The following is a 20,617-nucleotide window of genomic DNA, read 5'->3' as shown; positions in this document are numbered from 1 at the left end:
AGAGGCGCCAAGTTGGGCACCATCTGCCACTGCCTGCTGGAGCCCAGGCTATCTCTGTGTTGTTCCGGGGGCAATGGCAAATGTGGGGAACTGACTCGGCCGGGGCATTACCGGAGGCAGAACCTTAGAGCCAAATGCCCTACACTCAAGACTCCACAGCAGTGTGGCAGGGATCAAGTAAAAAAGTCAGGAGAAGCTCTCTTGCCATGTAAAGTCCAGCAGGTTTATTGGGTGAGGTGAGGAAAGGGTACACGGGAGAGGAGAGCTGAAGGGAACACAGGCAAGCAGAGCCCCAGCACAGGTGTGCATGGGTTTTTAAAGCTTTGCAAAACAGAGAGTGGACACAACGGGACAAGCAATGAGTAACTCTTAGGGTGTGGTTTTTAGGGATACCACAAATCAGGATAAGGGGAGGAGAGAGGGTTCCATCAGGGATAGGTCCCAGAGGTGAGGGTGTCACAATCCACTAGGACAAGCAGGGTCACGATGGTTCGTTTACCAATCCCAAAAGTGCAAAAGACAAACAGCAGGGGACTATTAGTGTAATCGCAACAAATGCACTTTTAATTGAGTGGCCAGAGCAAATGCAATAGAAGGATTAGAAAGGAGATGGAGGATTGAGAGAGGGAGAGAAAGAGGGGAAGGGCAATGTAGCTACCAATGGAGAGATGAAATCCTCACGGTTCAGCCAATAGATCCGCTGTGTCCATCGGGGAGAGTCTCAAAAGCTTGGTTAGCTTAGGGGTCTTTTATAGTCCTCCGCTGAGGTGGGGAACAAGTATTGAAAAACGGGTACAGACAGTCCATGTTCCGAAGCAGGGCAAGTCAATTTCAACATTGAGCAGGACCCATTATTTCCTTGGTCCAGCAAATTCACCTGCAGGCAACACTAGGCAAACATCCTGTTTCAGTCAGGCCAGCGCCGTTGTGTTAGCATTATAAGGGGTCTCAGTCCTTGGGAGGGAGTTTCAATCTCCATCCATCATGGTGGTCATGAGGCAGATGAGGGATCTTCGTGGGAGATACCAAAGTTACCCCAGAAAGTTCATTTGGCCAAGAAGTGGGAAAATTCATGGGTTATTGTGATGAGCCCTGTTGGGAAGGATAGATAAATATGATTGTCTAGCAGAAGAACCACAACAGTACAGCTAGGATGAATATCATGCCCTCTACTGGCTGGATAATACCCTCACCTACAGAGGGATCCAAAAGTCAAATGGACTGTTCCATCTCACCCCCTAGACTGTATGGTTCATCCCACACCTGTAACCCTCCCCTGAAACATCAAGTGCCTGTGACCCCATTGGCCCAAGTCTTGTTCCAGCCCACCTTGAAGCCTCCCCTGATAAGGGGCCTCTGAAGGGCCAGACGCTCTCTTGGATCTTCCCCTCCCCTCCTGGAACTTCCTCCTGGAGTCCCTGCTCCCCCCTTTGTCTCTCCCCTCCCCCATCACCTCAGGCCCAGCCACGTGCTGTGTATGGCAGCTCGAAGCAGGGCCTCTCTCCATCCTGAATAAACCTTATCCCCCAAGAGCAACCAACAGTGATCTCTCGTCTGTATCCACCCAAACAGTCCGTGAGACCCCCTTCTAACGTCTTTACAGACTGGTGCCCAACTTCAGATACAACCCCACGGTGACCTGCAACCACACCCGTCTGGATGCCTTTCCAGCTCTTCTACCTGTAGGACATCTCTCCATCGACGGTAACTAAATAACTGAAATGAACAGGGTCTATCCCTTTATTAATGTTCAGCTCTTTATTAAAAAGTCAGCTCGCAGGGGGCTCAACAAGGAGCTCGCCTCCACTGTTGTAGCTTCTCCGGTCGCCGAAGGGTGAGCAGGCGTGCAGAGTCTGTCCCTGGAGTCTCCGTGGCACGCTGGTAGCTGGAGGGAAAGAGGTGTGCAGTCTGTATCTGAAGTCCCAGCAGACCGTCCTCTCTCCTTTCCTCCTGGCACACTGGTAGCCACAGGGTGGGGGGATGTGCAGAGCCTGCTGCCGAAGTCCAGCAGCAGCTATCCCTCTCCTTCCCTCCTGGTAACACCAGGAAGTGTGAGTCTGCTTTGCTCCTGCTTCCCACAGCCCAGTCCAGTCTGGTCCTCTGTAGGTTATGGTGACAGGTCAAAAACAGACTAGGGATGGGGTTCCCTTTTCCCCAACGAGCACACCCATCCAGCCCCCTCCACTGTGCCCATCTTTTCCATTTAGGGGTGTTTCATCCCTAAAACCCCCTCCCATGATTCCACTGGATTATTTTGCATCCCGGTCCTAGAATGGTAGTGAGGGTGAGGGGAGATAGGTGATTCCCAGGAACAATTAGCTAATTAACATTTCAATGTCAGTACTTAGCCCAAGCCAAGTGTCCCAGCCAGGCTGTTTTGTTCATAACAATAACCAGGTGTTTCCTCCCCATCGGTGTCGTGAGCACGGCATTTTGTTGCTAGGCAGTGCCGAAGCCGGAGCTCTTTGAAAATTGCTGAGGCAATCCTCGAGCACCGCAACTCGTTACCAAGTAGCGAGTTTTCAGGGCTCTAGGAGGACTTCTGCCCATTATATCTCTGAGCACAGGCAACCGCTGCGAATCAGCAGCAACCTAAAGCTCTGCAAGGAGACTTGCCGTGGCACGCTGCCACGTGCACAGAACACTGCTTTGCACTGCCCGCGCTGAAGCTCTGAGGGGGGTTTGGAGCTCCCGAGCACCAGAAGCTGTCCCTGAGTGACGCCCGATCCCGGAACTCTGAGGAGACCCCCGCGGAGGGTCCTCAGCACCGACTGGAGTGTACGTTGGAACCCGACAGAGGACCCCGCTTCTGCGACACCGAGGTGAGCCACACTGGTTTAAAAATGGGACAATCCCACTCTGCATCTGATTGAGATCTCTATAAGCAACCACCTTTTACGTAGTCATAACAGTACCTTGTCTAAGAAAGAGTTAAAAAATCTTCTAGAATGGATCTTTCTTAATTTTCCGAATGCCGAGCGTTCTGCTGTGTTTTGTAGAGACTTTTGGGACTCAGTTGGTAATAGACTTTTTAATGATATTTCACGGCGCGATCCCGAGGCTTGTGAACTACTTCCGGCGTACATGACGCTGGCAGAGCTCTGCGCTTCTCAAAAGCCACTGATAGCTGCCAAATCCGCCCCTGCCGCAGCCCCGCAATCCCTGCCGAGCCGCCCGGAAACCCCCCACCCCGGTGACCACGCCGGCCATGCCGTGGCTCCCAAGCAGGCTGCCCCCACCCCCGCGGCCATCCCACCCCTCCCTGCCAGAGCCACGCCCTCCTCCCCACGCAGCCCAGACCGCGCCCTTGCTTTCACCTCTATCCCCCTGAGCCGCTCTGCCACCCCCACGGCCATCTCACCCCTCGCTGCCACGGACACGCTTTCCCCCGCAGCAGCGCCTGTCCCGGCTACGGTGGCCACTATAGCCGACCTTCTGCAGAGTCAAATACCGGATTTTTTGCAGGCGCAAACTCAAGCAACAGCCGCCATCCTGCAAGCGTTAAACGCTTTCGCCACCGCAGCCGCCGCACCCCTGCCGCCCCCCCGCCCAGCCACGGGAAGCCGTTTCAGGACCCAGCGCCGTGCTCCTGCCGCCCCCCCCCCCAGCCGCGGGAAGCCGTTTTGGGACCCAGCGCCGTGCTCCTGCCGCCCCCCCCCCCCCCAGCCGCGGGAAGCCGTTTTGGGACCCAGCGCCATGCCCCTGCCGCGCCCCCCCCCCCCCCCAGCCGCGGGAAGCCGTTTTGGGACCTAGCGCTGCACCCCTGGTGGCCCCCCACCTCCTGGACCCGCGGCAGGCCCCCCTGGCGGCCGCAAACCCGACGTCCCCACCCCCCCACACCGCACAACCAATGGCTCTGGCTGTAGAGCCCCAAAAACCCCCACCGGCAGCACTTCCCGGTTTGCCGACCCTATCACCATATCCCTCCGCATCCCTCCCTCCGCCGGATCTACATTCTACAGCTGCAACCAAAGCTACAGAGTATCCTTCCGCAGACACCGGTTCTTCCCATGTGCCTCTGCTGTCAGGCTCAACTCCTCCTGCTCTTCTGCCTCAGCTGACAGCAGCTCCTGCCTCCTGCACAAGCAGTATCCCACCGCAGCTTGGCACAGAAACCACGCAGCGAGAGGGAGGAGGAAACAATGTGGCATCGGCTTTGACAAATAAAGGACAGAGAGAGAACTATTCTGCCCCTGCAAACCCTAACCCACCTATCCCAATTTCACCAAATTCTCAGCAAAGTGCTAACAGTCTCCAACTGACAAACTGCCTTGAAATCAAATATGATAGCCGCAAAGAGGACAACCTGAATCCCCGAACCATGCCCGTGGTATTCAGCCAGCAAACAGCTGTCCCATCTCAGGAGGTGAAAGAAGTCCTAAAAGCAATCAAAGACAGTGGTATCTCCTTTTCCTATTTTAAACCACTGTTAAAAGGTACCATAGAAAAAACACGCCAAACCTTAAAACGCATTTTAAATCGAAAGAAAGGGGGAGTAGAGCAGGCTGCACCTCAAAGGAAATTGAAAAAGGCTCTGTATGTTCACAGTTTTCTAAATAGCTCTGCAGGAGGGCCTCGACCCCCCATTTCTAGACATTTCCTGAACACCAAAAAAGTAAAAATAAAGGGGCACCCCCCAGTTTTACTCAAAATCTTAGATTCAGGATATATACAAGGTCAACACAGTCTTCTAACATGGGGGAAAGGTTTTGCTTATGTTTCCACAGGTCAAGGACTCAAGTTGGTCCCAGCAAAGAATGTGAAGCCCTACCACGCACCAAAATCCACTGGCACCCCCAGACCAGGCAGTACTTCTGCAAGTACAAGCCAAGAAGCCAGCACCCAGACCTGAACTACGCTGCGTCATCAAGAGAAAATGACCTGCCAGAAACAGCTCGAGATAAAAAATGGACTTTTATCGTTTATATGCGTGCATGTTGCTTTTGTTCTTCTGTTTCAGTTTTTGCATTGAAGTTTTACTTCTAAGCCAACCAAAGACAAATGCCTGGGTAGCTTTAGCCAAGCCTGCAAGCTCTAAGACCACCTATATATCTAACACAAACCCTAACAAACCTTTTTCAACCCGTTTAATTATAAGACATTTTCCAGAAAATTCTGACAATGCCTCCCCTACTATAATCAGTGATTTGATAACAATTAACCCATCTCAGCTACACAGTTTATTTAATGGTTTGAGCCTTGCACTTTAGCTAAAGGAACTCTGCAAGCTAAGCTTGACTGTTCCAGTAGTAATAAGTATAGTTTTAGTAGCAATACCCTGTACACTTCCAGGTGTGCAGAAAATAGTTGTTAAGTCAATTATTTAGTATTTCAAATGGTTCAGTGAAAGCAGGGGAGATGTTGGGAAGGATAGATAAATATGATTGTCTAGCAGAAGAACCACAATAGTACAGCCAGGATGAATATCATGCCCCCTACTGGCTGGACAATAACCTTACCTACAGAGCGGTCCAAAAGTCAAATGGACTGTTCCATCTCACCCCCCAGAATGTATGGTTCATCCCACACCTGTAACCCTCCCCTGAAACATCAAGTGCCTGTGACCCCATTGGCCCAAGTCTTGTTCCAGCCCACCTTGAAGCCTCCCCTGATAAGGGGCCTCTGAAGGGCCAGACGCCCTCTTGGATCTTCCCCTCCCCTCCTGGAACTTCCTCCTGGAGTCCCTGCTCCCCCCTTTGTCTCTCCCTTCCCCCATCACCTCAGGCCCAGCCACGTGCTACTACGCAGCCCGAGGCAGGGCCTCTCTCCATCCTGAATAAACCTTATCCTCCAAGAGCAACCAACAGAGGTCTCTCATCTGTATTCACCCCAAACCGTCCGTGGGAGCCCCCCCAAACGTCTTTACAGAGCCCATATCATGAAGCAGGTGTATAGGTACAGTACAGAGCAAGCCGGTCCTTGTCAGGCCCTGCTCGAAGCAGTGTAGCATGGCAACACAGCAAACACACCTGCAAACAATCATCTGGCAAGCATCCATCTCAACCAGGCCAGAACTCCAGTCGGGGTCTTTAGGATCTTAGTCTCTGCCATTGCAACAATTGTGAAGCAAAAATGAGGGGAACTTCAGACCATCCCTTACAGAGGGACAGGGATCTTTCTAGAACAATGGGTAGGATTTAGGTTGGCAGACAGGGCAAAGGAGCCAGGTTGCACAACCAAAAAATACATAAAAAAATAAAATTGTCCAAAAAGACACGTGCATTAAATTTCATACATATTATATATTCTAATTTGTATAATATCATATCTAAAAGATATAAGGAATATATGTGATCATTTTCAAAGCCATTGCTTGTGGGGCACATAGATCATGTCCTAGTGTTTGTACATTTTTCCTTTCTGTTACTGCTGATCCCAGCAGCAGCTTCCCTGGCAGCTTTTCTAGGGAACTTCACCCAGAGGGCTTCCATCATTTTAGTGCTTGTGGGAACTTCTTGTTTCCCAGTTTTCCAGCCTCCTGGATTTTGGGGCATCTCAGCAGTTGAGTCCATAGCCCTTCCATCATCCCCAGCCTGCAGCAGTCAGTCACTGCTGCCTCCCCCTTGCTGCAGCTTATTTGCCAAAGTGCTGCCAAAGGCAGCGGAGCTGGCTCAGGATCCCTGCTGGCTTCTGGTCTCTACAACAAGCTTCAGAGGGACACTTGGAGCGCTACCTAGAGAGCTGCCCCTGAGATGGGGGTGGATTTGTCCTCCCAGGTGGCTCCTGTTTGGAGTTCTGCTCTCAGTGGAGTCCTGGAGTTTCCTCAGCAGGCCTTTGCAGCGAGTTCTGAGCCAACGTGTGGCTCTGCTGCCATCCCAAATCTGCACCTCCCTTGCCCAGCCTGAGTGCAAGTCAAGCATTTACTATTCTCATTTACTAATCTCTGGGCATGGCCAGAGATTTTCATGGCCAAAATCGTCTGGCATTTACATCTGCTCATGGCTGTAGGTAGCACAAATCTATACTTCTTTCAGTTGAATGAACTGCTAATAAACAAATACACAATCATCAAGTTTAAAAATGAAATTTATTTTAAATTGCTACACCTGTGCTGCCAATATAGAAACATACAAATATAAATTTAAGATTAACATCTAGTTTATTGTGACAAGCATGTTATGTAAATATATACAGGTATCAACTGCAGTTAAAAAAATTAATTTATTACAACTCACTATACACAAATACGAATTTAAGTTTAACAAATTTATTACATATTACTACAACCATGCAGCCTATATACAAATACATGTGTGCCTCAGCATGAGCTGTACTACATTCCTTCTGACTTTGGTGTTGGAGAGACAATTTGGACTCCCTACAGAAGCCATTGTTGTGCTTGGAGGCAGCCACGGAGCTCTTTAGGGCACTCCTTTTGCCTTTGAAGGCAGCTGGGAGTGGGTGGGCTTTGCCTGAGCTTCCCTGTGAAGTAAAGGCAAAAGCGGAGATTGTTTCCCAAGCAGAAGGCTGGGGCCTAGCAAATGACCCAGGAAAGGTGTGTGTGCTAGTCTGGCCAAACTGATCAGAATAGTTGGCTTCCTAGAATCCCTTTAGACTCCACTGGAGACAAAATACTTCAGAGAAATTGATTGGCTGTGGGGCTGGTTTCATACTGCTGTTATTTTCATGACTGGTATTACTTCTACTATTCCTTCTACAGATCACATGGGCCCCCTGACATGTAAATCTCTACTCGAGGTGCTTTTCAAATGAAAAGGATGGAAATTTGCAGTGTAGGAATCAAAAAAGTGAAGCACATGACCAGGAGCATTTCAGGGTTACTTTCTCCAATGCCAGCTCAGAGACAGACTCAGAATAAAAATCCTAGAAACCCTCAAGCCAGTTGGAAGACTCCCCAGAGAATAGTGCTCAATGCTCATTTCTGAATTGTCCATTCTTTCTTAAAGATGCAAAGTTGCTCCTGTGGCTGTTCTGGTGTTGCTTGGAATTGGGAATGGGCTCCTTCCTTTATTAACTCCAACCTACAATGCCTTTGGAATATAGTTGACTGGCCCAGTTTTGTCCAGCCGCAAACTTCTGGATGAGGAAGCAAATGCAATTGCATTTCCAGCCAAAAGGCAATGAAGAGCAGAGCAGCTAAAACATCCTGTGGGGACACAGGCTTTCATCTGTGCACAGAGAGGCTTTTGGTTCCTGCCTAGTGCAGACGGCATGTCTCCTCTGTGACTGCTCCTGCATCCCTGGTGGCCATGGCTGCCAGGTACGAGGCTCTGCAAGTGGAACCAAAGAAAGTGGGCACATTTGCTGGCAGTACAGAAGAGGGGAGAGCAAAGAGTCTGGGAGGTGCCTGGCCAAGGAGGGACACCACCTGCTTGACTGGCTCTTTGCCATCAGAAAAGGACTGGTGCCATGTTTTGGGGCCACCTGGGGCTCAGCAATCATGAAAAATCTCTGTGCTTGCCTAGGTTTGTCCCTCTTTCTGTGCCTTCTGTTGTCCCAGTGCTCAGCAACTGCTCCCCAGAGCTAAAGTGCAGGAGGGCCTTAGTTGTGTGCCCTTTAAGGTGGCTGCTCACGGCAGCCTTTTCAATCTGGAAGCTCCGTCTGGAGAGCGAGTTCCCTTCTCTGGTGACAGAGGCCAGGGCCTGTCATCTGCAGTCCCAGGTGGCATTTAGGGCCGCCTGGTGCCTCAGGCTGGTGTGACCCTACCACAAACAACAGGAGACAGTGGTAGGTGGTTGTTTCCAAAGTCACATCCTTCAGGGGCAGTGTGCTACGTGTATCCTTTGTCCAGCCCAGCCCCAGACCTAGGGATCAGATGCAGGCACTGCTGCTGCCGCCACTGAAGTCAGCAAGGATTTGGTGGTTGGTTTCCATCCCAGCAGAAGTGGTCACTTATGAAGCTGGCTGCTGATGGTGCCCTGCAGATCTCTGGGCTGCATGGTTGTGAGGGAGCTGTCCCTTGTTGTTATTCCCCATCAGGGAAAGCTGTGCCTGTGGGTCTCAGATTCAGTCAAAGAAAGAAATTGAGAGTTACTAGCCAGGCAAAAGCCTGGGAAAGAGCTGGGAAAGAATGTAAATAATTCTTTATCTCTCTTGTTCTCACACTGTTTATAGTTAAGTTCTGTCACTGTGCGTCAAGCACTCTGAACCAATGTTGTAGGTTGTTTTCACTTTAGAACCAATGGATTTAACCTTTGCGAAGCTCTGTATAAAAGAGCAGTGTATTTTGAATAAATCGGAGTTTTCACTCTCACAGCCTTCTGAATCAGTCTTCTCATTCCCGTCCTGCCTCGACAGCGACATCTGGTGACCGCCGACGTGGACTCACGCCTCACTCTGGGGTACGGGGTCTGACGACCTCTCGTGAATCTACGGCCTGGGCTGGCGACCTGCACCTCGCGTCTTGCGGAGGGGTCTCGGCGGCGCGGCACTGCGCCACCAGCCTGTGGCTGTGGACGGACACCTTTGCCTTCTTAAGAAAGGTAACGCTGGAAGTCCGCGCCTTCTGTAGAAGGCTGTGGTTCGGCTTCTAAGAGCTGGGACTGCGGGACGGGGTCTCCCTGGAGGAGCGGACTGTTTTGTCTCTAAAAGTGGACTTTCGCTGACGGGAGATTTCATAGCGATGGGGAATCAGGCATCTGCAGCTGATCGGACGGTTTTGTACGCCTGGCAAGCCTCTATCCCGCAGATGAGGGCTCGGGTCTCTGAGGAGGAACTGATACGGCTCTTAATCTGGGCTCGAGATCAGAGATTCTCCGTGGACATTAGGCGGGCCTTTGATCGAAAGCTCTGGCGCGATATGGGGCGGTGTCTCATGCAGCAGATGCACCAGGGAGACGCGGAGGCGTCCGCACTGTTTTCAGTCTGGGGGCGTGTGTATGTGCCCCTGCGGGAGGGGGCCCCGGGGAGCTCGGACTCCGAGGGGGTTCTCTCCGGGAGTGACGACGCCGCTTCTGTATCTAGTGGTCTCTCGGGGAGAAGGGACACGCGGACGGGCCGAGCGACGCCCGATCCCTTCCCCGGCGCGGAGCGGGGTGTCGGGTCATGGTGGAACGCCCCGCAAGCCTCCCGTGTCGCCGGGGATTCCTGCTGGTCCCAGCGCTGCCTAACCCCATGGCTATGCTCAGCCTGGGAAATTGTTGCCGGCCAATCAGCCACAGATTACACAGCAGACTGTACCCCGGCCGGCTGAACAAGCGCAATCTGCTTTTGGCACGGTGCCAGTGCCAGCACCTGCTTTTCAAGGCGGCGCTGGGGGTGCCATCGTCGCAGCCCTCGGGCTCGGCGCACCCCCCTTTGCACGGCCTGTTGGGGGCTGTCTCGTCTACGCCACAACAGCCCGGACTCGGTCCGTCAGTTGACCAGACGGCTCCGCTGGTTCAGCCCTTGGTGGGGCTCCGCTCTGCGGCTGGCGGGAGGGGCGGTGCAGCCCGCGGCGCCGGGCGCTGCGGGGGCAGTGGCCCCCCGGCTCCTTTGTTATCAGCTATGGAGCCTGCGCAGATGTGTGGGCCTCGCTCTCAGCTGCCTCTGGGGGCAGGGATGCAGCCTTTCGCCCACTCGCTGGCGCAACCCTCGCTTCCCGTGGGGGTTCAGGTTCTGCCAGTGGGAGCAGCGCAGCTGCTTCCCGGAACGTCCCGCTGCGCGACGTGTGCTGGGACTGATTAGATTTCTTTCACGGTGCCAGCGTCAATGGTTCAACACCATCTTGCGGGGGGCACTTCGGTGTCGTTTTCGGCCCTCCCGGCCCCGGGACTGACGCCGGCACTGGGGGCGGTACCTGCTCTCCACACCACGCCTGCTGTGGCGCCGGCGCTCCCAGCGATGGGGACCGGCGCCCTGCCCGCCGCATCCGCGGCTGGAACGGTTCTGCCTTTCGCCGTGCCCGCCGCTCCGGCGGCTTGAGCAGCGCCTCTGGCTCCCGCCCCCCCCCCCCCTCCCCCCGCTGTCTCAGCAGCAGCACCTCTGCCTCCCTCGCCCGCTGGTGCTTCAGTGCCCGTGATGCCTGCTGCGCCCCAGCAGCCAGTGCCGTTCCTGTCATCGATGACACATCCACGGTGTTGCAAGCTCCTGCTGACCCTTTCGTCTTGCCGTCTGCGACGGAGGGATTCGCCGAGCGGCCGGTGATGGTTCCAGTCCCCGCCCCGTCACCAGCGGCTGGCCCGCCTGGTTCGGGAGCTGTTGGCTCGGGGGCCCAGCCCAGTGCTTCGGCTTCGCAGTCGATAGCCGCCTGCCCAGCCTCGGTGTCTCCTGTCAGCCCACCCTCCCTCGTGGATCGCGGACTGTCCCACACGCCCCTGTCACAGGAGGCAGGTAGTGACAGCGATGATTTGATTTCGATTCCGTCACGGGGGCCTGACCGCCTGTCGGAACGCCGACACGGACGAGGGCGGTGAGCGTCCCAGAGAGATCTGTGGACGCTGCCTCCCTGTCAGGTGTCTGTGCGACCGATAAATCCCTGTCGCTTTTGGGATGCGGTCAGGCAAAGCGCTTTGGAAGCGTGTGATTGGGATTTGTTAGAGCGGGTGGGAAAGCCTGGTGGTGCGGTTCTGAACCCACCTCTCAAGGAGGATGAGACCGTGCCTAGCTGCCAGTTGGTTCCTCTGTCCCTCTCAGGGGGAGCAAAAGGGGGTGGGGGTGACGATGCTTCAGTGCAGCGTAAGCTGCAAGTCTTTCCTGTACACAAGGCTGTCCCAAATTTGGGACAGCAGGACAAGCATGAAGTTACAGCTTGGAAGGTTGTACAGGATTTGCAGGACAAGGTGGCAAAATATAGGTTGGGTTCTGCCCCATTGATGCAGGTCCTCAGAGTGATAAACACTGACCTGCTGGCTCCCTATGATATCAAACATCTGGCCTCTGTGTTGTTCCAACCTGTGCAGATGGATCTTTTTATGAGCAACTGGAGGAGGATGGCCGACAGGGTTGCAGCTGAGAATCAACATTATCCTCAAACAGACCCTAGGTGCTGTCTGGGGGTGGATGCACTCATGGGACTCAATAGCTTTTCCAATCCTGATTTTCAGGCCACTTGGCACCACATCGTACTTGAGCAGGCCCAGAAGATAGGCTTTGTGGCATTGCTCAAGGCCATGGAGACAGCTGCTCCCAGGCAATGATATGTAAAGATAGCACAGGGGGCCAAAGAGTCGTTCCTGCCATTTGTTGAGAGGCTCGCAGCTGCAGTTGGAGAAGCAGATTGAGGATGAGACTTTGAGGCAGGTTTTGTGCAAAACTTTGGCAAGAGACAATGCAAATGAGGATTGTAGGAAAATTATAGACGCATTGCCAGGCGATCCGTCCTTGACAGACATGGTCGAGGCTTGTTCCAAGGTTGGTACAGTGGACCATAAAATGTCTGTTCTGGCAGCATCTTTGCAGGCAGGCCTGTCGTCCTCATTGACTGGTCGGCACAAGATGGAGAAGAAGAAGAAGGGCAAGCAGGTACAGGGGGCAAAAGGCAAGAAGGGGTCAGACTCTAATTTTCTGTGCTCCGGGTGTGGTAGGCCAGGTCATTTTGCGAAGGAATGCAGGTCGACTTACCATGCTTATGGTAAGCGATTGACAGGCTCGGGAAACAGGGGCAGAAGCGCACAGTGGAACTGCGCGCTGACACAAGTGATCCCCCAGAACACAGCACCGGTGCAGGGTGCCCCTGTCAACTCGACACAGGCATCCACGGCTCTGCCGGGGTGGATGTACACACCATAGCAGCAGTCATCTTAGATTCTACTGAGGTGCACAGGGTTCCTCTGAATGCATTCGGGCCTTTAGGTCATGGATTGGGTGCATTGTTGATGGGGCGGTCTAACACTAGCCTTTTGGGGGTCTTTGTGCACCCGGGTGTCGTGGATTCTGATTTTATGGGCCAGATTTGTGCTATGGTTTCCACACCCTCCCCTCTTGTCATTATTCCGGCAGGAACCCGCATTGCTCAACTTGTGCCTTTCCAGTCGTGTGTTCCCAGAGCAGATCAGCAGATGCGTGGAGATGGTGGTTTCGAATCCACAGGACCTACGCAAGTCCTCTGGTCCTCGCTCATTTCTGCCAACCGTCCACAAATGGTGTGCTCCGTGGTTTTGCCAGGTGCCAGCCCGTCTCGGATTCATCTGCAAGGTTTGATCGACACCGGGGCTGACGTGACAGTCGTCTCCGCCTCTGTGTGGCCTCCTAAGTGGCCTTTGGACTCCGTGGGAGTGGCCATTGAAGGCTTGGGAGTTGCAGTACAGACATTTATGTGCCGGCAGGCTGTGTTGAGCAAAAACATGGAAGGGCAGACAGCAAAGGTTCGGCCCTATGTTACTGCAGCTCCGGTCACTCTTTGGGGGCGGGATGTGCCGGCAGCCTGGGGTGTGCGCATCGGGACGGATTTTTGATGGGGGTCACTGTGTTGAAGGGCGCAGATTACCCTACACTGCCTTTGCGGTGGTTGGTGACCAGAGCCGACCTCCTTGGAAGTATTTGGGGGTCAAGATTCTGGAGCAAACCATTCAGCATCAGGAGGTGCAATTTCCAGAGACTATTGCAACGCTGAATGATGCCCAGAGATTGCTTGGGGTCCTCAATTGGTTACGTCCCTATCTGGGGCTGACCACGGCGCAGCTGTCCCTGCTGTTCAAACTTTTAAAGGGGGACCCGGACCTGAGTTCGCCTTGGAAATTGACTCTTGAAGCGCGGCAAGCGCTGGAGGAGGTTCAAAAGGCTCTGTCTACTCGTCCGGTTTACCAAGTAGACCCTTCCATTGATATCACTGTCTGAAGGTAACGCCAGGGCTGATAGGTTGGCTAACCCTGCGTGGGTGGCACCTCAGCCTGATAGAACTGCGCAAGCCAAGGCATTGCATGACTTTTTTCACCAAAGTGCACATACTTTGCAAAAACAGTTTGATTTGACAGCAACCGAGGCTCGTGACATTGTCAGCTCTTGTGCTGACTGTCATGGGTTTGCTGCACCTTTACCGGCGGGGGTGGACCCCAGAGGCCTGAAGGCCTTGCAGCGCTGGCAAACAGATGTTACACACATTGCTGAGTTTGCTCGACTTAAGTATGTGCATGTGTCTGTCGACACCTTCTCCTCCACCATGTGGGCAACTGTTCACACGGGGGAGAAGAGTCGCGACGCAATTGCTCATTGGAGGATGGCTTTTGCAGTTCTGGGGATACCTTCGTGCGTAAAGACTGACAATGGCCCTGCCTATGCCTCACAGAAGTTATGTCAGTTTTTGCACCTGTGGGGAGTCTCACACAAGTTTGGTACTGCACATTCACCCACAGCTCAAGCCATTGTTGAACGCGTGCATGGCACTTTAAAGCGTGTTCTGGAGAAACAAAAAGGGGGAATGCCAGGAGAGACTCCACACAGTCGGTTGGAGAAAGCTTTGTATACAATCAACCATTTAACTGTGCCAAAGAATTCAGAGATTCCTGTCATTTTGAATCATTTTCTCTCATTGCATTCAGCAGGTGAGACGCATCTGCCCTGAGCGCAGGTCTGGGTGCGAGACCTTGTCACCAATAGGTGGGAGGGTCCGTGCAACCTCATTACTTGGGGCCGCGGGTATGCATGTGTCTCCACAGGTACCAGGGTACGATGGATACTTGCAAAGTGTGTTCGCCCTGACTTGAGACAGCAGAAACAGAGTGTGGTCAACAGATAGCCTGTGAGCAGTGACCATGCTGCTGACCATCCATCACAATCTTCAGATGATGATCAAGACATCAACCATCAGTCAGCCAGCCCCTCCACGAGGGGGAAATGAACATTTGATTTGCTTTGCTTTTTGGACATGAACTGGTGACGAGTTAGACTGCCTGTGTTACAAGCAGACTAACAATGTTTTGGTGTTGGTGATGGAGTTTTAGATTTAATAGTTAAGTTTGTAAAGAGTTATAGTGTAAGTCAAAATCTCTTTGACTGTTCTGAGCCAACATTCAATGAGGTTTTGAATCATCAACTAGTGAACCTCGGAGTCGTGTTTGTCCTCTCTTCTGCAAGAGACCTTGCAAAAAGGAGACAAACACTGCCTTCTTTTTTAAAACTAAAAGAGAAGACATGTGGGTCTCAGATTCAGTCAAAGAAAGAAATTGAGAGTTTCTAGCCAGGCAAAAGCCTGGGAAAGAGCTGGAAAAGAATGTAAATAATTCTTTATCTCTCTTGACCTCACACTGTTTATAGTTAAGTTCTGTCACTGTGCGTCAAGCACTCTGAACCAATGTTGTAGTTTGTTTTCACTTTAGGACCAATGGATTTAACCTTTGCAAAGCTCTGTATAAAAGAGCAGTGTATTTTGAATAAATCGGAGTTTTCACTCTCACAGCCTTCTGAATCAGAGTCTTCTCATTCCCGTCCTGCCTCGACAGCGACATGTGCCAGCCAGGTGTGTGTCAACACAGCAAACAGGGAATGTGAAGTTACCCCCATCTGTGTCTGCTAAGAGTTTTGACCTTTGAGATTAAGTGGCACAAAGTGAATCACTTTAGATTCCTCTCTGCATCTCCTTGTTAGGTAATGCTGCTAAATTGGCCTGCAGCAGGGGAAAATGCCTCTCAGCTCTGCAGATTTGATAAATTGCCATTTGTCCTGAGGAATTTCTTTTTACAAAGTACACAAAAACTTGTTAAAAAGTGAAACAACAGGGAATGATGGTTCCAAACATTGGAACAGTTGTGGTTTCTCTGTTTTCCTAAGCTTGCCTTCCTGTAGTCTGTCTAACTGATCCCTGCCTCATATCTCCCATTTCTGATGGGGCTTGTCCACTGGTTTCCTAGCACCAGTATTTTACTAAGTTTTAAGTTTCACATTCTCTTTAAACTGTTCTGTCTTGCTTTCTTTACATCCACTACAGCCAGTTCCCTAAAGCTCACAGATGTGTCACAGTAAGAAATGTAGAAAATTGTTATGTGCTACAATATAAAGGAATATAAGAAGAATATTTATAAGGAGATCTTATTGTCCTTCAGGACAATTTACAGTGAGACTTTGAGACTTAAGCACTTAAAAAGCAGACAGTATTAAGAGCTATTGAGTTGATGAATGATTCTCTGATGCTTTAATTATGTAACATAATGTTCCAGGCAAAAACTTGCCACAGGAGAGGTTCACATCAAGTAGGAGAATAGTCATTTTTGTCTGCTTGTTGGAAATGTATGACAGTATGAGACAAGAACCTCTTCGTACCTATGAAAAATTCTGTACAGAAATTGGAGCAATTCTAGGAGATGTTAGCGGAAGTCTAGATAACACCCTTGGAGGTACATTATTATTTATTCCCCTCACTGATTAGTAGGAATGTACTTCAACTGCAAATAATTGCAATCCCCATACTTCAAAAGACACTGGCCAAGGTAGTCTTTCTTGAAAAATGTGGTGGAATTTGTTTATCTCTTTTTTTTTTTTTTTTTTTTTTTTTTTTTTTTGAGCTCTGCTTTGTTCCTGTGAATCTGTGTGAACATGAAAGACTATATCAGACCCTGGGTTCTAAGGTAGAGTCTGTTTATTTCAGGTTGAGCTGGGTGCCACCAGAGAGGGACCCTGACCAAAGAAATCCCTGGGCCTTTATACCCTCACAGTCTGTGCACCTGACCTTCATGCACTTGTCACATGCCCTGCATGAGACTCTTAGTCCTATGGTGATTTATGGTCTGGGGTCTTCCGACACTTCATTTGATTCTGTGTGTTCATGTGCCATTAACTTCTCTTATATTTCAGCTTGGGGCAGTCTTGGGACCCTCCAGGGTCTCAGCCCTTATCTGAAGATAACCAGTCTTTCTCTGTTTTCTCCCCTGCTTATCCATTATGATATCCATTATGAGTTTGCCTATGTAAGTTTTGAGCAGGGCTCTCTCTTGCTAAGGTGAAAGTGCAGGATTTGTAATTTTCTCTTCTTCCCCCCCCATTCTCCCTTCCCCCTACCCCCACGGTCCCTTGTCGCGATGCTGCATTCCCTTATCACTCCCCCTCCCCTGCGGTCCCTCGTCCCGACTCTTTGTTCCCGTATCACTCCCCCTCGCCATGCGGTCCGGTCCCTGCCCACCTCCCCAGCCTTTCCCATAATGGTCTCCGGGGTTTCCATGCCCCTGTCCCCTGCCTGCAGTCCTATTGGCCACGGCTCAGGTTCCCCCCTGCCCCTCAGGGTATAACTGACCCTCGGTTGGTGCCCTGGTGTCTCAGGAACACACTTCTACAATAAACACGTGTTTGCACCCGAGCCCCGTGTCACCATTTTGTCTGTTCTTGCGCTAGAACTGAGCCTCACAGAGCCGAAGGGGAAAGCGGCCACTGCCTCTCCCCTCCTCCCACCGTGCCCGCAGACGCCCGCCCGGAGCCGGTCTCGCATGGCAACAATGAAAGCAAGTTACAATTAAACTCAAGCCTACACAGAAAATTTCTAATATTCTATAAGTAAACTTATTTTAATCCCCAACAATAAACTCCTAGTTTACATCTAGCATCTGGTTTACAGTGCAAGTTCTGCCTATCTCAAGGCCACACAAGTCATCTCAGCACCCTTGTTTGTTGGCTTACTCCCTTTTAACAGGGACAATTTAATAGTGCTTCTATTTGAGTCAGTCTGGTATATGTCATTAATGTTACTCTATACTCTGCTATGATACCCATACTTTGTAACCAATCACATACCACAAAGGAAGAATCAGAAGGGGAAATCTTGCACTCTCTCAAGCATCTTTCTCCAAGTCTTAGGGGATGACCTGTTGCACCCAACTGAGACGTCATTGTGGTCTGATGGACAGCTGTGAGCTGGTAAGTCACGGGCCAGAGGGGAACATACGTGCAAAACATGAAGTTGGCTACTATGTGAAATTTGGATAGGGTAAATTCACCGAAACCCTTGTACTTGGCTTGACAAGCCAATCCTGCCGTTATTTGTCTTACCTAAGGACTAGGGACCTTACTGGCAGGACAAATAACACAGTTTTGAAGCACTTGAGTATGATATTTTTTAAGAGCGCATACCACACTACACACAGAATGAAAGGGTAAAATAAACAAAAGTAAGTAAGCCCTGCTTGTATATAATTGGTAGTAATTATATTGTGAAATTATTAAATGAAATATAAATTGAATAAGTCTCATGCATGTCCAGGTGAGTTGTAAAAATGTGATTTACAATATGTAGTGTGCTCCTCAACACTACGCTTCATTAATATTGCTGTATGGCTGTCTCTAATAGCATTAAACACTTCAAAATAAATGTATATTTTGCATATGGGCAATACCTCACAGTCATACTAGGCAATGAAAGAACAATAGCATGCCTTTTATCTTACAAGTGTCAACAGAATTTTTGTCTAGATGATTTCTACTAGCTGACTTTTGCATTCAAACAGGAGTCTGCCTTAATTATCCTTGTTAAGCACACTGGATTACAACTTCCATTGTTGCACTGCAACTGCCCAGCATTTTTGTTTCAAACACAATGAAATGTATATGGAATACTGCAATAAGTTACCACTTTGCTATGAGTAGCTCTTGGAAAATATAAAAATTCCTCTAAAACGTCAATACCTAATACATTAGACTATGTATGTAGACATCATATCTACATTACTAGGAAAAACAAAGACCCTGCAAATGAAACAACAGATTTCATTACTTTAGTCTATACCTGCTTCAGACAGTATATACACTTCTACAGCCTGTGAAGGCAGAGTTTACTGTGTGATATACACACACATAACTGTGGTAAAACACTATTGCTGTATTATATATAGTTAGAGCTCTACACAGTTCTACACAGCACATCACATTTTGGGCTCCAGCACATTGAATTTTGGTTTTCTGTAATACATCATCGATGAATGAATATTTGTTCCATCTTAAGCAGCTTCTTCAGCAGAGCAATCAATGCCTGCATAAGTAAATTTCTCATATAGGGTAGTATTCACATAGGTCTGGAAAGGAAATAAGCAGAGAAGATTTGATGCAAGGTGCATTACCTCAAGAACCCTAAATAATATTGAAATTATGCATAAACTAATTATTTATATAATTGTAAATATATATATTTATATAAAATGCAGTTTTATTCTTACCTTCCTGTCTTCTAACATCCTGTTCAGTGACACCAGTATTTGAGCAAATGATGGTCTTTCATATGGTTTCTCTTTCCAGCACTGTCTCATTAGATCATACCTTTAAAAATTGAACACCAGCATTTGATAGTTTAGATACATAGGTTAAAGTTAAAAATTTTTGATAATTTAAAGATTGTGCATATTCAACTTTTTAGAAGGAAATGGATTTCTACATAGCTGAAGTTGCATTTTCCATAGTTAGTTGCTGAATGAAAAGGACTTTCTATTACTCTGGAATAATCAAAAAGCTCTCTTTGAGCTAAAACCCTGGCGTGTTGTATAAAGAACAAGATAACTGGCTGGAACAGAGAGCCTGAGAAAGTATTTGTTGCAGATTAACAGTGTATGCTGTATACAGAAGTACTTACGCACTTTTAAATTTTTTTAATGTAGTTTTTATGTTTTGTGTACCTTTTTAATTTTTAATGTAGTTTTTATATTTTCCAATTAGAAAAATTGTTAGTTTCTTGTAGAAATAATCTATTTTTTATAGCTGACATCTCAGCTGTTTCTTTTTTAGGTTTTTTCTGAGGCAATACTCACACTTCATCATCACAGTTGAGAGGCTTTTCCAGTCGGTACCCTTGGGGGAGTTTTTCATATAGTTCTGCACATGTCATTCCACAGTATGGTGTTCCACCTAAAGTTTTACCATTGTCATGAGCAGAAACAGGTTTTAATAGAAGAAAGTTTAATATCATAGTAGAAATGGAGAAAGGTATGACTAACATAATAACAGCTAAATTAATCCAAAATTAGGGGGTATTTTGCTGCTACATTTTTATTATTAATTCTTCCTTACTGCTTGATGCACAATATGAAGGAGAAAAGTAAAATTAAGTGTCAATTTTTTTCATCTATGGAGCTGGCCTAATTTTCTCTACAAGTCTGAGGAGCAGGGTCTGATAGTATTCAAAATGTTTTTTCAATAGCGTTGATGGGCAAGTAATTCCTTCATTAGCATCATAATTATAAGATCTGTGGACATGGAGCTCTTACTGTCAGCTACTTTTGCCCCTTTCTGTAGGTATTTGGTTGCTTAGTCTCTTGATTTTCCACACTTCATCCATATCTAGTGCAAACCCATTTAGTAAGGAAAGCCAAGAACAAATCAGAGATCCAGAGTTCCATAGTCCAGTCAGCAATGTGCACCACAGTCGGTAGCATCTCCTGGCCAGCAGACCGTGGGCACATCTCCAAGGCAAATCACAAGAGAGATGTAACACAAATATTTTGAGTGATGCAAGGCTGTATCACAATCATGATGGGTAGAGGTGCCTGCAGAAATGAACTCTAAATTTTTTTTGATGGTTAATGTTCAAAAATTTTCTTCATGAATATTTGGAGTAGGAGGTGATTACTCCTCCACCCTGCAATATCACTAAACTATAAGTCTTGATTTAAAATGCAGGAAAGCTGAGGAAAAGCCATCCACCAAACTCAAAGCATGTTGTACTAAGGCTATATATCATATGATATCCTGGAATTTATATTTAGGTATGGTCTGGATTTTAAATGTAGTGAAAACATGGTCATTATGGTTCTTTCTCATTTAAAATGATACC

General features: G+C 49.1%; 1 protein-coding gene and 1 long non-coding RNA gene across 5 annotated transcripts in view; both read right to left on the bottom strand.

Annotated features, from left to right (window-relative positions):
• Positions 1-542: 542 nt before the first annotated feature.
• On the bottom strand, positions 543-4,736 carry LOC121468144 (uncharacterized). 3 transcript variants are annotated; one of them, XR_012052974.1, is made up of 4 exons: positions 3,885-4,736; positions 2,916-2,986; positions 1,681-2,100; positions 543-1,092 (listed from the first exon to the last, which is right to left on the bottom strand). It is a non-coding gene; the product is annotated as an uncharacterized lncRNA (long non-coding RNA). The 3 variants fall into 3 exon arrangements; XR_005978153.2 differs by lacking the exon at positions 3,885-4,736 and adding an exon at positions 3,779-3,850; XR_012052975.1 differs by lacking the exon at positions 3,885-4,736 and adding an exon at positions 3,779-3,832 and having other exon boundaries at positions 2,916-2,983.
• A 12,605-nt stretch (positions 4,737-17,341) lies between these two features.
• TEK (TEK receptor tyrosine kinase) overlaps positions 17,342-20,617 on the bottom strand; it is a 39,418-nt gene continuing 36,142 nt past the window's right edge. For both annotated transcript variants that reach the window (XM_072922243.1, XM_072922244.1), the window contains 3 exons: positions 19,596-19,692; positions 19,011-19,110; positions 17,342-18,869 (listed from right to left, as the gene is read on the bottom strand). In XM_072922243.1, coding sequence (XP_072778344.1) covers positions 18,795-18,869; positions 19,011-19,110; positions 19,596-19,692 — 272 coding nt within the window. In that variant the 3' untranslated portion in view covers positions 17,342-18,794. The remainder of the gene's footprint in view (positions 18,870-19,010; positions 19,111-19,595; positions 19,693-20,617) is intronic.

Source organism: Taeniopygia guttata, chromosome Z (genome assembly GCF_048771995.1).
Source record: "Taeniopygia guttata chromosome Z, bTaeGut7.mat, whole genome shotgun sequence".
NCBI classification, from domain to species: Eukaryota; Metazoa; Chordata; class Aves; order Passeriformes; family Estrildidae; genus Taeniopygia; species Taeniopygia guttata.
The sequence above is the reverse complement of the archived record's forward strand: the minus strand, read 5'-3'. Positions and strand labels throughout refer to the sequence as shown.